Here is a 17201-nt window from a genome sequence, read left to right as displayed (position 1 = left end):
ATTTTATTAAAATGTAAAAAAAAAAAAAAAAAAAAAGAGTTTGAGTGTTTCTACCTTGAATGGCCATAATGGTCATTTTGACCGCAAGCATTTCAGCGTTTGCTACGTAAAGGAACTAAGGGCGCTGTTAACCAGTGTTAAAGTGTTTGCACAGGTCACTTCAGGGGCTCCGTAGAATACAATGACATTTTAGTATAGTATATTTTAAGGTTACAAGTGTTATATGTGGTAGGCTAAAACCGTGACTAACCAGGTTTAAATAAGCAAAAAACATTTCGAATTACAGTGTTCTGTTACCACTTAATGCGTTAGACGACTTGTTTCCATTCTTAAAGTATTCGTGTTTTTTATTTTTTGGCCGTGGTCCCTTTAAGTATCTCAAGTTTCAGTAAGGAGTTCTGTCATGTGACCTTTAATCAGGAAGCATTGCTGAGAGCAGTGTTTATTGTATCGGAGCCAATCCTGTGATATCTGCCTGTTGTAGCATCGTGTGTAGGTATTGATCGTTTTAACAATATTTACGATTGTAGATCATTTGGGGACTATGTTACGTTTCATAAGTTAACAATTAGTCTGTTATTTACTATCTGCATCTCTCTATTGTTGATATTCATATCCTTATGTGCTAATGGCTGTGCGGTTTCTAGATCATCGAAAGTTCATAGTACAATTACAGATTCATAAGTGATTTGACCGTAGTCTTCAGGTTAAAATATAATTATATACGGAATTGTCTAAATACTTAAATTGTAGCGATAAAAACTCTGGGATTTAATTTAATACATTTCTGTGCATGTTAAAGGGCAAACTTAAGTGCCGAGTATGCCTTTATACTACATCAAACCTGCGGATAAGGAGCTAACCGTCCTCAGAGTCTTGATGTTAGGAAGAGTTTACCTGGCTGTCAAGTTATATACAGAACATACAGAGGACAGCACAAGCAGATTTTTAGCTGTAATGACCATTAGTTACAATAGAAAATTAAGGATAGTGTTAGATGCCCATTTGACCTAGTAAACAAGATTAGCATTATTATACCCAGTAGCTATGTTGAAGAATTTAAGCAAAACATTGAGCTGCAGTGGCTGGTGCAAATACAGTAAAACAGGCAAGTGACTAACTAGGGGGCTTTCGCACTAGCACTTTTGGTGCGCACCCCGGTTCGAATGACGTCAGAGTTCGGTTCGTTTGGATGATGTGAACGCTGTCTTCCGAACTCGGGTGCGCACCCGCGAACCGTACTCGGGTCCGCTTAAAAAGGTGGTCTGGGGTACGGTTCGCTGCTGATATGAACGCAATCGAACCAAACCGCGGAAGTGAACCGCTATTGATGACGTATAATGTGGTCGTCAGTCTCACACGAGTCACTTTCAAAATGGTTTCCGGCAAGATGGCGGGCTGAATACACGCGCTCTCATTATACGGCTTAGCTATCTCCCGTTTTCTAATATGAAAATTGTTTGATTCTAATTACACCTACCCAGAGTGACTTTAAAGTTTTGTGCTATTGTTGCTGACCTCCAAAATGCGAAAATCTCACCAAACAACTCATCCCAAGATTGTTATTCCTCCGGCTCAACGAGTGGTTCAAACTGCAGTTTCAGAGATGGAAACGGAGTCTGATTCTTTAGAGAAACGCCGTGATTCCTCTCACTTTACACCCACTAAAGTGCATATGTCGAAGAAGCTAAAATCTCAAGAAGAGGACATCACCAACGCTACTCTGCTGCAAGCCATTACTTCCCTAACTGCTCGCTTCGATTCACAAGACGAAAAGTTAGAAGAAATGGCGAATCAAATGCGAAACAACAGCATCATGATTGCAGAGATCTCCAAAGCTAACGAATTTAACTCGGCTGAAATTAAAGACTGCAAAGAAAAGTGCAAAGAGTTGATCAAATCGGTCATGGGTTTAACCACCGCACACAATGACCTGGAAAGCTGAACATCTGATCTTGAACGATATAAGAGAAGATGGAATCTCCGGATTAACGGCATGAAGGAGAAGTCTGAAGAGGATCCCCGCAGGGAAGTGGTTGACCTGATTGCCGAAATTGCTCCGCATTTGGTACAGAAATTAGACGATATTATTGACACAGTGCACCGGATCGGTAAGAAGGAACCTGGAAGACCAAGACAGATGATCGTCCAATTCACAATGCGGAAATACAGGGACGAAATATGGAAGTCAACGAAGAACTCATCTGTCTGCCTAAACCAGGGAGTCAGGTTTGTGGAAGACTTCACGAAGGAAGACCGAAACGCTCGTGCCGCTCTGTGGCCGCTGATTGCTCAAGCACGTAAAGAAGGGAAAAAAGCGTATTACATAGGGCCGTTTGGCTTTATTGAAGGAAGACGCATTGACCCAACGAAATCCTGCACTTGAACTTCTTTTGTTTTCTTTTTAAGGGTAGGATGGTGTGAGATGTGATTTTTTTTGGAGAAACGCTAAGTTGGGAGGTATGTAGCCTACTTGGTTTGTCATACAGTTACTAACGTTACATATCTGTTTCGAGTTCGCAATCTTTATTCTTTTATATATTTTTATTTTGTTCTTCGTATGTTTCCAGTTAAGCTACCGTTTTCATTACTCTCTTTAAATGTTCGGGGCATTCAAAATAAGGTCAAAAGAAAGGCTATGTTTTTATTTTGTTAAGGAACTGGTTCGCATTGTATTTTTTTTACAAGAAACACACTACCGCAAATGATGCTGCTTTCTGGTCGAGTCAATGGGGAGATAAAATGTTATTAAGCCACGGATCCTCCCACTCTGCAGGGACTGCGATTGTATTTAACAACTGCCCAGGTAAAGTGATTTCTGTTAAAACTGATCCAAATGGACATTGGGTTGCAATTGTTCTGGATATTGAATCTATCTTTTTTATTTTGGTTAATGTATATGGTCATAATAATGCAAAACATAATCAGCAGCTTTTTGATGAGGTTTCTTCTATAATTTGTAATTTCAAGAGGTTATTCCCAACGGATAATTTTGTCGTAGGTGGAGACTTTAATGTTATGCAGATGAAACTCTTGACAGGCACCAAAAAGTAGTACCCCTCAGCCAAACTCTATGATTACTCATCTTTGCAACAATCTTAAAGTTTTGGATGTATGGAGACATCTTAACCCTAACATCAAAAAGTTTTCTTGGTTTAGACCTAATGCCTCTAGCAAATCGAGGATCGATTATTGGTTAATCTCAGATAATTTGTTACAGTTTGTTAAGGATTGCTCTATTTCACCAGCGCCTCTAACAGATCACTGCGCTATTGTCTTGGTTGTTAAGCCAAATTGTACAATTTCATATAATAAGGGATATTGGAAATTTAATTCTGATTTGCTTGAAAATAAAGGATATTGTGCAAAGGTAAAATATTTAATTAGTGTAATTGAGAATAGTAATGATTTCAGTTGTCATAAAGCCAGATGGGAGTTTCTAAAATTTAAAATTTGTGAATTTTCTATAAACTATAGTAAAATGCTTGCCAAAATAAGACGACAACATGAAAACAAAGTTATATTTGAGATTAATAAGTACTGCAATAAAAGTGCACTGAGTAGCACTGAAAAAAGTAATTTTATTTCTCTTCAAACAACTGGATTACTTGTACATTAAAAAAGCGAAAGGTGCATACATTCGCTCAAAGGCCAAATGGATAGAGGAGGGAGAGAAAAGCACGTCATATTTTTGTAGGTTAGAAAAAAGACAGCAGTCTAAAAACAGTATTGTTTCCCTAATGGTGAATAATATTGAAAATACTGATCCTACAATCATAAGCAAAGAAATTCATAATTTCTACAGTGACCTGTATTTGCCTAATTTTTCTCCAAAAGAGTGTGATGACTTCTTTGGAAAAATTATAAATTTTATTCCTAGGATTGACAATAAATTAAGAGATCTTTGTGATGCACGATTAGGTATGGAAGAACTCGATTTAGCAGTTCAGAAACTTAAGACAAATAAATCCCCTGGTCCCGACGGCCTTACAGGAAATTTTTATACATTTTTTTGGAATGATTTGAAAAGGTTACTGTTTAATGCTCTTATTGAGTCTATTGAAGATGGATCCTTGGGCCCCACAATGAGTCAAGGCTTGATTATATTAATCCCCAAACCAGATAAAGATCATAGATATTTAGATAATCTCCGACCAATCACTTTGCTTAACAATGACTATAAAATTTTTACACACGTTCTTGTCAATCGATTGAAAGAGGGCCTTAATGGGGTTATTAATGAGGTTCAATCGGGATTCCTTAAAGGAAGATCTATTCACAACAATATAAGACTAGTATTGGATATGATTGAATACAATCATTTGATTAAGGATGATGGATATATTCTTTTTTTAGACTTTAAGAAAGCCTTCGACACGTTAGAACATAGGTTTTTATTCAAAGCTTTAGAGCACTTTGGTTTTGGTGAGCACTTTGTCAATATTATAAAAATGATTTATAAAGATATGAACAGTTCCATTTCTCTTTCTTACGGTACTTCACAAAGATTTCCTATTAGTCGTGGAATAAGACAGGGCTGCCCCTTATCCCCTCTTTTATTCATTTTGGCTGCAGACATGTTGTCTACTTAAGTTATTCATGATCGAACAGTACAGAAATTAAATGTATTTGATAAAAGTATAGCAATCAGTCAATTGGCAGATGATACTACGTTATTCTTAAAAAACAAGGATCAAATTCCTCTGGCTATTTCATTAGTTAATACCTTTTCTAAGGCATCAGGACTACAGCTAAATTTAAACAAATGCGAACTTTTTGCCCTTCACCAGAGTGATATCACTTGTCTGCATAATATTCCGGTAAATAGTAAGGTGACATATTTAGGCATTACAATTTCCAAAGATCAGAACATTTTTATGAAAGACAATTTTGAAAATAATTTACAAAAAGCAAATCGAATTTTAAATTGCTGGTTACAGAGAGACCTTTCAATTTTTGGTCGAATTTTATTAACCAAAGTCGAATATTTATCCAGATTAGTTTATCCCGCTCTTTCTTTAGCTCCCCCTGCAAATTTTATTAAAACATGTTCCCGAAAAATGTATAATTTTATTTGGAGGCATAAAGCTCATTATATTAAAAAAGCAGACATCATTAAATCTTATGAACAAGGTGGTTTGAATGTGATTGAATTTGAAAACATGAATATTTTGTTAAAACTCAAATGGCTAAAAATGTTTGTATGTAATGAAGATAGTTTTTGGTTTACAGTCCCTTTAGCTTTATTTCAAGAATTTGGTGGAATTCAATATTTTCTCAAATGTGATTTTGATTTATCCAAACTCCCGGTGAAACTATCAACATTCCATCAACAAGTTCTCTTATTTTGGAAATTGGCACATACACACAATTTTATACCTCATAGTGTTTCTATTTGGAACAATAAATATATATTGCACAGGAACAAATCTTTATGCTTTAAGAATTGGCTAAGCAGAAGTATATGGTCGGTGAGGGATCTAATGGATGAAAAGGGTAACCTTTTAAACTATAATGCTTTTACATTAAAGCATGGATTTACTTGTCACCCCAAAGAGTTCTTCACTGTCATTAATGCAATACCTTCTGGCATAAAAATGCTGATGAGATGCGCTCTTTCTTATGCTAATGTAAATCCAGCTCTTCCCACTTTATTCATTGGAGATATTAATTTTAAAAGTGCTCATTGTACTAACAAGTATATAAGACAGGTTATCTTAAAAACATGCTATCCCTGTCAAATTAAAAGAAATAAATTAGATCACGTTTAATGAGACTACTGTAAAATATCTTAGAACAGCTTATTTAAGTTTTCCCATTCGCCCTAAAGCAAAAGAAACACACTTCAAAATCTTAAATGAAATCTATCCTTCTAACAAATTCTTAAATCAAAAATTTAATATAGATATTGTCCCCTGTTCTTTCTGTAATAACCATTCTGAAGACACTGACCATATCTTCTTTACATGCAATTTGTCCAAAATCTTCTGGATATTAGTTCAGGACTGGTTGATAGAAAAGGAGGTGGTTGTTGATGGTTTTGCTTTTACTTTACAACATATTTTATTTGGAATTCCCAAAGACTGCTGTGTTAATTTTTATTTGATTAATAACATTGTAATAATGGCAAAATATTTCATTCATAAATGTAGATTTTTTAAATCCCTCCCACAACTTGTTGTGTTCAAAAAGGAATTAAAGTGTTTTTCTAGAGCCCTTGAGGGAATGAGAGGTGGGACTGCGATGAAGCTGCTTGATCTTTTGATTTCATATGGTTTGGTGTGATATTGCCCTTTAAATTATTATTATTATTTATTTATTTTATATTTATTTTATTTATTTATTTTTATTATTATTTATTTATTTATTTTAATTTAAATTATTTATTTTTATTTTAGTTATTCTTATTTTTAACCCTAAATTAATGTAAGATGTGATTTCAAATTTGTATTTTTGTTTTGTTAAACTGTGTTGAGCCTTTCATTTGATATTCTTCACTGTAAAAAGAAAACATTTGCCTTTGTTGTATGTATAATTTTGTATTCAATAAAAAAAAAAGTCACTTTCAAAATGAGCGGAAAGTGTTTACTTTCGTGTGTGCGTGCGTCAGTGGCGGAGCCAGAGGGCAAGAGACGAAGTCCTTGCCACCCCTGTTGCCACCCCGCTGAAAACATTACACTGTTTTGATTTTTACGAACATTTAGCAAATCTTCCAGCGGACGTGAATGCATCCTTACGCAGCACGCTTGTGCGGTTGCTGCTACACTTTTCATTGGTTAAGCTGACACGCAGCTCCTCCTCCGTGCTTCAAACGGCTCCGAAACACAACATAACGCGACAGGCAGCACACACGATCGATGAAGAGCGTTTTGCTGGTATGTACGGCTTTTATTGGTATTAAATTAACTTAAATTAATTAAATTATTGGTTTTAACGGGAATTAAGGGAATCATTGCAGCACTGTAGTGCTTAGCATTAATACTTAAATGAGCATCACTAGTCTTGTGAAACTGACAGGAATGCCAGCAAGGTTTTCCCGCCCAAAACCCGCGAGAATGCAGAAAAAAACGTCCAAATTTGTTTTATTAACAATTATTTAATTATTTGTATGATTAAAAATGCATTATTCCCAGTTATCAACTGCTTTTTATTTGCTGTAGTCTATAGTATTACAGTTTGTTTAATTTTAGTGCTTTGATAATATCAGGGCTTGAATTTCAGTGCGGGAATTGCACATAATTTAAACCATTTCCGCAAGAGTAGTTTTTATTGTGCGAGAAATACCCGCACAGATATATTTGCTTCATTTCAGAGCAAATGATTAAAAAAAAATTAACAGATGCGAGAAAGAATGTCAAACTGTCTTTTTATTTTAATTCCTCAATCAGTGCTGGACCGGCATTATCTGTGTTCCGCCGAGCCCTGCAGTTACAGATGATGTGTTTCACTGTCAATGCAGTGTCTGCGCTGATCTTATTCACACTATCGAGTGCAGGTGCAGCTTTCTAACTTTCAGTCATAATGAGCTGTTTGTGAATAAATTATCCGCTTCCAAATTATGTCATTTTAATCACGAAATTGAAACATTAAAAACCATTTTGCTCTTTATGGCGTGCGAGTGCAGCAACGAACCGATCAGCTTAACTTACAGCGTAACAACATTGAATACAACAATTCAACGGGACGGTGTAATATGGCGTACTTTTCGTCGGTCTGGAGGCGGCAAAAAAATGACGCTCTCTATGCTCATGTAACGCCGCTTTTTACGGGACACACAGCGTCATCAATGACGCGTATCATAACGCGTCACAAGACGCATATTTTTGTTTAATTTTTTTTATTGAAATTCACTTTTACAAACAAAATAGGTATTGAACAAACAATATTAATTTACAATTCTCATAGGGCAGACATAATTGCAAAATACAATAAGTAACAGCGATAAAGTCTCAAATCAAATATACAATCAAGAAGATAAATAAATAAATAAAAAATAATAATAATAAATAAAAAAAAAGAAACAAATGAATATAATTTATGTAAAAGTAAGTCCTTGCAAGGGGTGAAGGAGCTAAAGTGCACTTAGCTCATTGAAAAAACTGGCTACTGTAGAAGCTTTCTCATTTGAAAGGGTGCAAAGAGAAGCAGCAAAAGTTTTAAGTTCGTTAGTAAAATGAAGAAAGGACGGGGGGGGGGGGGGTTTCAAAAATCTGCATTTGTGAATGAAGTATTTAGCAAGTTCAAAAAGATTATTAACTAAGTAGTGTTGTGAACAATCTTAAGTACACCAAATTTGATTTGTTTGTATTCAAGGGGGTTTACACATGTAATAATACATGACAGTTTACTGTACAATTGACACCAAAATAACTTTGAGTGGTTACAATAATAAAAAATATGTTCTGTGGTTTCTATATCAGTTTCACAAAATTGACAAGAGTTTTCTCCGATATCAAATTTAGATTTCAGTAATTCTTTAGATGGGTATATGTCATTTATAATTTTAAAATGAATTTCTTTCACTTTAGGGAGACTTGGAAAGATAAGATAATTCATTCTCAATTCCTTCACCTCCTCCGGGTCAAAATCTTTGAAAATATAGTAACGTTTATTTCTATTTGGATGAAGTCTATCAATAAAAACACTTCTAATATATTTGTTGTTGCATTTATGATCTCTAATAGATAATATACCCAGAGAAGGAGATGGGAGAGAGAATGTCACAGAGTAGTGTGAAAGAATCCCTTTACCAGTAACACCATGTTTTTAGGTATGGCATTTACAATTGTGTAAAACTCTTTCGGGTGACATACAAATCCATGTTTCAAACAAAAATCATTGTAACGGAGAACATTACCACAGTTGTCCAACAAATCTAACAGGGAAAAATTTTTATATTGAATCCAGTTTCCATAAAATAAAGATTTGTTATGGTGTAAAATAAAGCGATTATTCCAGATACAAGTTTGTGTGGACTAAAATTGTGGGAAAATGCTAACTTCCAATAAAGGAGAACTTGTTGATGGAAGGCGGACAATTTAAGAGGTAATTTGTGCAACTCAAAATCACATCTAATCAGAAATTCCAAACCACCTACTTTCTCAAATATTGAAGAAGAAACAGTAAACCATAAGCCATTTGTATTACAAAGAAAAGATTTTAACCACTGAGTTTTTAAAACACTATTCATAATTTCTAAGTCAATAACATTTAATCCTCCTTCTTTGTAACTCTGAACTAAATCATTTTTGTTAATATAGTGATGCTTATTTTTCCAAATAAAGTTAAATATTGCAGTGTTACATTCTTTTAGTAAGTGAGGTGGGATAGCTAGCGAGGAGGCCGGGTAAACAAACCTAGAGAGCAGTTCCATTTTAGTTAACAAAACTCTTCCAAAAATTGAGATATCTCTCTGTATCCAGTTGTTGAGAATAATTTTAGCTTTTGAAAGTTTTTTTACAAAATTTTCTTGGACACTTTGATTGCTATCTCTAGTAATAGTTATCCCCAGGTATTTTACAGATGTTTTTATCGGTATATTACATAAAGAGTCTAGTTCGCTGCCATGAATTGCAAATAATTCACATTTATTTAAGTTTAATTGTAGGCCTGATGCTTTGGAGAACAGATTAATAAATTGGATGGCTTTATCAGTTTGATATTGGTCCTTTAAAAAGATCACTGTATCATCAGCTAATTGACTAATACCAATTTGTCTTCCAAATACATTCAATTTGTCAAAGTTGCTGTTTTTATCTATCAAGATAGCAAGCATTTCTACCGCTAAGATAAATAGGAAAGGGGAAATGGGACATCCTTGTCTTATTCCTCGTGAAATGTTAAATCTTTGGGATGTTCCAAATGATAGTGAGATAGAACTATTGATGTCTTTATACAACATTTTTATAAAAGAAATACATTTATGACCAAAACCAAACTTTTCGAGGGATTTGAATATGAAATTATGTTCAATCGTATCAAACGCTTTCCTGAAATCTAAAAAAAGTATATACCCGTCATCCTCAATCCATTCGCTATAATCCAAAATGTCTAAAATTAATCTGATGTTGTTATGTATTGATCTGCCTTTTATAAAACCAGACTGTGATTCACTAATTATTTGATTCAAGTTTTTTTTGAGCCTATTGGAAAATATATGAGCTAGAATTTTATAATCACAGTTCAGTAGAGTGATAGGACGAAGGTTATCTATGTGGCGTGCATCTTTACCTGGTTTGGGGATGAGAGTAATTAAACCCTGTTTCATAGTCGAAGATAGGGAGTTATTTTGGATACACTCGAAAAAGGCTTGAAATAATAGTTCTCTCAAATCTTCCCTGAAGAATTTATAAAATTCTGAAGAGAGTCCATCAGGGCCTGGGGATTTCCCTGCAGATAATGATCTATTGCTTTATCTAATTCCTCTATTATAATGTCAGCCTCGCATAAGTCTCTAAATTCCTGGTCTAACTGCGGTATGCTAGTATGTATATTGTCAAAGAGAGTATTACAGTCTGATGTAGAGAATGATGAGCTATATAAGGAACTATAGAATTGAAGAATCTCTGAGGAAATCATTTTAGGACAGGTATTTTCAGCTCCATTCACATAAAGAGAATTTATGGTGTTTTTCTCCTGTCGCCTTTTTTCAAGTCTACAAAAATAATTATTACTTTTTTCCCCTTTCTCTATCCATCTTGCTCCAGATCTCACATATGCTCCTTTAGCTTTTTGAATATATAAATTATCAATTTTGGATTGCAATGACAGAATTTGTGATTTGGTTTGATTATCCATTTCACTTTTATTACATAAATTGTTTAATTCTATTGTCAATTCTAACTCCAATTGTGTTCTGGCCTTACTTAAATTTTTACTGAATTGTATAGAAAATTCCCGAATCTTGTGTTTTAAATATTCCCATTTACTTATGAATGAGGTAAGGTCCTTAAACGATGCTACATCATTAATTATAGATTTAATTTGCGAGCAAAAGTTTTTGTGTTTCAATAAATCAGTATTGAATTTCCAGTAACCCTTGTTACGTGATTCTCTTTTGCCCGAGTAGAAGGATATAAAGATGCAACAGTGATCTGTCAATGGTGCCGTGGATATTGAGATATCTTTGATAAAGCCAGATAGGTTAGATGAGGTTAACCAATAATCAATTCTCGATTTGGAAGTCCCATTAGCTTTGAACCAGGAAAATTGCTTAAGATTTGGATTCGAAACCCTCCAAGCATCCACTACATTATTATTCAAACAAAAATGAAGAAGGTAAGGATTTGGGTGAGAAGTGTTAAATTTGGTCGGAAACCGATCTAACGCTTCATCCATAACCATGTTGAAATCTCCTCCTGTAATAATATTATCAGTTAGATATACACATTTCAATTCAAACAAGGAATCAGAAATTTCAGATAGTAATTTGTTGTTTAGGGGAACACTATTGTAGCCATATATATTGAATAAAATAAACAAAACCTCATTAATATTCAAAACAACTGAAGCCCAGTGGCCATTTGAATCTGTCTTTACCTTTATAATTTTGCCTGGTAGGTTATTGAACAGTATTGCCACTCCTGCAGAATGAGTAGAAGCATGGCTGAAGATGATTTTGTCCCCCCATTGACTAGTCCAGAACTTCACGTCATCAGGGTTGGAGTGCGTTTCTTGCAAAAATACACAGTGTGAGTTTTTGTTTTTGCAGAAAAGAAAGAAAGCTTTTCTTTTGATAGAGTTACGGAGACCCCTTGCGTTTAGAGAAATACAAGAAAAGTGTGATTTCACTGAGAACATCTAACGAATCAAGAAAATAAATAAAAGAAAAAAAAAAGAAAAGATAAACAGTCAAATGAGTAGTGTAACGTGCTCTATAGAAAACAAAAAATTCTCTCTCAAACAGAGCACTGTAACGAGAACTCGCTCAACAGCAAAACAAAATTCAAACCATCCCACTTAACACCTCTTGCATGCGCAAGGAAAGATGAATTGGAAAGTTATTGAAATCAACCGTCCTTAACAATCCGGTTACTTTCTATGTAACCATAGGGACCACGGTAGTATGCTCGATCTCCTCGATCTCCCTTGGATAAATCTTCGGTGAGCTTTATTCCCCTGACCTTACAGACATCCGAGACTTTGGTGGAACGCCAGAACTCGTCTCTGTATTTTCGCATGCAGAACTGAATGATCACCTGCCTGGATTTATCCTTCATTTTGGGACCAACGCGGTGGACTGTATCCACGATGTCTTCAGGTTTGTGCTGCAGGTGGGGAGCAATTTCGGCTAACAATGAGACGACTTCTTTTTGGATATCTTCACCCACTATTTCTTTCATTCCGATAACTCTGAGGTTCCATCTTCTTTTGTAGCGTTAGAGCTCCGACGTGCGGCTTATCAGTGTGATGTGATGACAGAGGTGAGTTGCTTTTCGAACAAGTTGATTCTAGTTTTACAGTCCTTTATTTCCGCCGCGTTGAATTCCACAGCTTTTGATAGGTTTATGATCATTAGACTGTTCTCAGTAATCTTCTGCTCAATGCTGCTCAGCTTCCTGTCTTGTAGGTCAAATCTGGCAACTAAGGTTTCCAAAAGCGTGGAATTTGAAATTTCGGGGATCTCTTCACCTTTCTGTTTCTTGGCTGAGGCTTTAGTTGGGGTGTTCTGTAAGGAGGAAGATTCTTTTCGTGTCTCTTTGTGATCAAGGTGGTCGACTTCCATGACGTATTCATGTTCGGCTAGAGCACCCGAAGTTTTTACAGATTTCTGTCCTCCTGGGATAACTATCTTTGGGTGGTTAGATGCCCTTTTTGCTGACATAGTCTATACTCATTGATACACAACAATTTGGATGGTAAAAAGCTGAAAATTATTATAAAATTCAAAATTTGCTGTAGAGCCGAGATAACCACATGTGCTTAGCCTGCCATCTTGTTCCGGTCCCCACAAGACGCATAGTGTTAAATGATAATGATCTCCACCCTGTCTTTTCCAAAGCAAATCAATTTGAACTGTTATCACCCAATCAGTAAAGAAACTGAGAGACATAAAAACATATAGTTTAAACTGAGTTATTAATATCAATTTGAAGAAGAGCGTGGCGTATTTTGTATAGAGTTTTGTTGTTGTTATTAACTGTTTTGAGAACTGGAAATGCACAATTCATGCATACAAATCTGTAGGTATTAATAAATGAAGATGATTAGACCGATGCATCAAAAGTTAGATTGTAAAACCGCCCAATCTGGCAACTCTGGAAACTGACTGACTGTCACGCCTGCGTGAAGATGCTTAACACATTTCGTTAGCAAATGTTCAGCAACAATCACAGACATTAGGTAGGCTTATTCATATTGGCACGTGTAATGCAGCATATTGAACTAATCTTAATAAAACCACCGTGGAGATAGTAGATGTGACTGTAGACATGTACAGAAGTACTGTAGTTTGTGCAGACATACAATTTATTAGCACTTAACATAACATGTCTAGACGTCTTTAAGCAATTTTCCTTGTGTTGTCAAATAGGCTTGACCTCAATATACTCAGATTTTGTCGTAATGTGTTACTTTAGTATTTGTATTATTAGTAACTGTGTACTCATGGTAAATAATAACAAGCAAATTGTTCCAAATAGGGTCAGCAGAATGAAGAGAAAAAGCAATATCACCAACTTCTTTCTAAAGAAGCAAAAGTCAGGTGCAGATCAGGGCCAAACAGATCCCAGTCCCAGCGTCAGCTGTCTTAGTGAACCATATGTAGGTGGTGGACAGGGAAGTCAAGAAGAGAAAGATGACACACAAGAACCCAGTGTATCACCAGCAGGTCAGAGAAGTGAGGAGAGGCAGTAAATTGTGTCTTAAATTCAGATTGTGTGATGATTTTTGTGCAAAGTTTTGTTATAATATCCAATGATAATTTTATAATTAATTCAGTTTCAGAATTTCAGAGTGAGACGGTTATTTCTACCAGTGATGAGGAAGACGGTGATGAGGAAGACAGCGAGCCAGTCCTAATAGAAAAAGAACAATGCACTGAACTCCCCACACCCAGCACAAGCATCACGTGCACCAAAAGGACCAAGTGGTAGGTACATTAGCCATGTACAAAAACATTAACAGTATAATATCCATGATCTAGAATAGTGTTGTTCACTTCTTGATCTAGTATAATAAAAAGTGTCTGTGGTATTTATTTCATTTCATTTTTACTTAAAGACATCTCAAGATCGAAGGATGAAGAACCTGTTCAGCCATGTCTCGCCAGGTTTCCACGAACCCCATTTGGAAAATTTACAAGGTCATTCAACAGCTTTTGGTATAAGGACAATCCATGGCTAGAGTATTCTAAGTCAAAATGCGAGTTACTGCTTTGCCTGCCACCACTTTTGCCTCCCAGGTTCCACGGAATCTGCCTTTACATCTGAATTTGGGTTTTCCAACTGGAAAAAGGCATTATTTAAAGATTCTGGTTTTAAACTTCACTCAAGATCAGACCAACATGCAAATGCAATGTATGCTTGGGCAGAATACAAAAGAAGCAGGGAAAGTGAGAAATCAATATATGATGCCTTAAATGAGAAGAGACAACTGCAAGTTGAGAAAAATAAAAATTACATCAAGACAATTGCTGAGGTCTTACTCTTAACTGCTACTCAAAACATTGCACAGAGGGGCCACAGGGAGGGTGGTGAGTCTGAGAATGAAGGCAATTTCTTAGCCATTTTGAATCTTGTTGCAAAGCATGACCCCTTTATTGATGAAAGACTTGCTGCACAGGGCAATGCTAAGTACACTAGCCACCAAATCCAAAATGAGATGCTTCAGGTTTTAGCAGATATGGTGCAGAAGCCAATTATTGCAGAAGTAAAAGAAAGCGAAGTGTTCAGTGTATTGGCAGATGAAACAAAAGACTTGCAAAAAAAAGAACAAATGTCTTTAGTGCTGCGATACTACTACAGCGGTGCTGTACATGAAAGCTTTTTGCACTTTCAGTCAGCAGAAAGCTTGGATGCAGAGGGTCTAACCAAAATGATAGTTGGATGTTTGGAGAGGCATGGGCTTGACTACAGAAACAACCTTGTTGGCCAAGGCTATGATGGTGCATCAGTAATGAGCGAGAAACATTCTGGTGTGTCTGCACGGATTAAAAGCAATGCCAGGTTTGCATTTTATGTGCATTGTAGTGCTCATTGTCTGAACCTTGTTCTTGTTGATGCGGTGAAGTCAGTGCCTGAAGCTGAGGAGTTTTTTGCTCTTTTGCAGAGTATTTATAGGTTTGTGTCTGGCTCTGCTGTCCATATGAAGTGGCTTGATGTTCAAAAAGAAATGTATCCACATGAAAAGCCTAGGGAACTTCAGCGACTTTCAGATGTTAGGTGGGCTTGCCGGTACATGGCATGTAGGACTATGAGAGACAGGCTTCCAGCAGTTTTGAGGCTCTTGCGAGACATTTCACTTGAGAAGAATAGTGGAGATAGGAAAATAGAAGCAAAGGGTCTTTTTGCTCAAATTGACCTACAGTTTATAGGACTTTTGGTTACTTTTTGTAAAGTGTTTGGGGATGTGAAAATCCTGTCTGACATGCTCCAATCCAGAAGTCTTGATCTGGTTAGAGCAATAGATCTAGTTGGCTCCCTTACAGACACATTAAAAAGCTACAGAAGTGACTGTACATTTGGTGAATTATGGAAGGAGATTGAAGAACTTGTGCACCACTGCAACATTAGCACAGAAACACAAAACAAGAGACGACCAAAGACCAATTTGAAATTTCTGAATTCACTTGTAATGAGCACTGTTGGACAGAGGCACTCTTGAGTTTGCAAACAATGAAGAGTTCAATAAAAGTGTTTTCTATCAGGTACTTGACTGTCTTACAGCAGAAATAGATAGGCGTTTTTCCAAAAAGAACTGAGATAATGGAAGGAGTGCAGTGTCTTGACCCCAAAAGCCCATCATTCTTAAAAGAGGAACCCCTGCTTGCTTTGGGGAAAACATTCGAGTCAGATTTAGAAGACCTTAAGCATGAGCTTCATCAAGTGAGACGGCTTCTTTTAAGGGAGAAAAGTGGAGAGAGACCAGCTTCTCTACTTGAGTTTGTGGTGTTTTTGGAACCTTACATAGAGGTTTTCCATGAACTTTTTAGGCTTAGTAAAATTTCAGTTGTGATTCCAGTTAGCACTGCATCCTGTTGAAGGGTGAGGGTCGAAATCCCTTGTCTCTTCAGATATATCAATACATATATATATATCCTTTTATATCAATATCTATCTATATTCTGTTGCTTAACTTCTTTAATAAAATGATGAATTAACTATATGCATGATTACATAATCAATTTTATTTTTCTTATGCATAACTGAAATATACTTTGAATCTTATGTGTGTTGGAATGTTAACTAGTGTCTTTTAAGGAACATTCCAGAGAGTCTCTCTCTCTGTCCTGCCCGTAGTCTGAAGGTCCTTTGGGGATAAGCTTAGCTGTGATGAGAGGGGGCAGGGAGAATGTTAAACATATGTTCCAGATGTATTCTGTGGTTGATTTTTACCTGTCCATGACTAATTATATGATTTAAAATCCTATGTGATAGCACTTGAATAAGTAGAAGTGTAAATTTTCTCTTATTATTTCTTTCCTCTCCTTTGCCTGAGGGGTGAATATTTCTTATCTCACTGTTTTGGTTAAAATGACCTGATAAATGTGTGCTCTGGTTCCCTTGTGCGCAGAGAAACACTGTCGTTCGTCAGTGTTTCGTGTGTGCGTATTGACCTTCTACCCAGGTTTTGAATCCAGGGAGACACAGCAGGCAGACTCGAAGACACCAGAATCTGAGAATTGTGCTGTTCTGAATGTTTGTTTTTGTGAACATGGTGGTGCCGTACCACTGGGTAGATGCAGGTCATACCTGGTACAACTTTGTCTATGAAGTTTATCATTAGAGTCAGTGTTAAAGGGAATTTGTGTTCTATGTTCTATTATTATTCTTGTGGTACATATTTGAATGTGTACAACTGCCTTGTTTCGACAGGTCCAAGTTTACCTCAGTTTTTGTTTACTACTGTACTTGATTAGTCCAAGGAGCACTTTGAATACTTGTTCTATTTTTGCTGTATACTTAATACATATATAATTGTGTACATTTTGGAAAATAAACAACTTTAATCTATATACATTGTGGAAAATAATTTATTTTTAG

General features: G+C 35.9%; 1 protein-coding gene across 5 annotated transcripts; it reads left to right on the top strand.

The window, feature by feature from the left end:
• The first annotated feature begins 428 nt into the window (after positions 1-428).
• Positions 429-17151, top strand: LOC127648069 (zinc finger MYM-type protein 1-like). Of its 5 annotated transcripts, none has more exons than XM_052132664.1 (3): positions 429-496; positions 13939-14089; positions 14221-17151. In XM_052132664.1, exon 3 carries the CDS (start codon positions 14515-14517, stop codon positions 15820-15822), a length of 1308 nt encoding a protein of 435 aa, XP_051988624.1. In that variant the 5' UTR covers positions 429-496; positions 13939-14089; positions 14221-14514; the 3' UTR covers positions 15823-17151. The 5 variants fall into 5 exon arrangements, with proteins under 5 accessions (XP_051988624.1, XP_051988625.1, XP_051988627.1 ...); XM_052132665.1 differs by having other exon boundaries at positions 447-496; positions 13945-14089; XM_052132667.1 differs by having other exon boundaries at positions 470-492.
• The last annotated feature ends 50 nt before the right edge of the window (positions 17152-17201 follow it).

The sequence above is a fragment of the Xyrauchen texanus genome, chromosome 8 (genome assembly GCF_025860055.1).
Source record: "Xyrauchen texanus isolate HMW12.3.18 chromosome 8, RBS_HiC_50CHRs, whole genome shotgun sequence".
Taxonomy (NCBI): Eukaryota; Metazoa; Chordata; class Actinopteri; order Cypriniformes; family Catostomidae; genus Xyrauchen; species Xyrauchen texanus.
This window is presented reverse-complemented; position numbering and strand designations above follow the sequence as displayed.

Bases quoted from the DNA above. Each gene is read 5' to 3' on its own strand.
- LOC127648069 (XM_052132664.1), top strand. From the start codon at position 14,515: ATGTATGCTTGGGCAGAATACAAAAGAAGCAGGGAAAGTGAGAAATCA.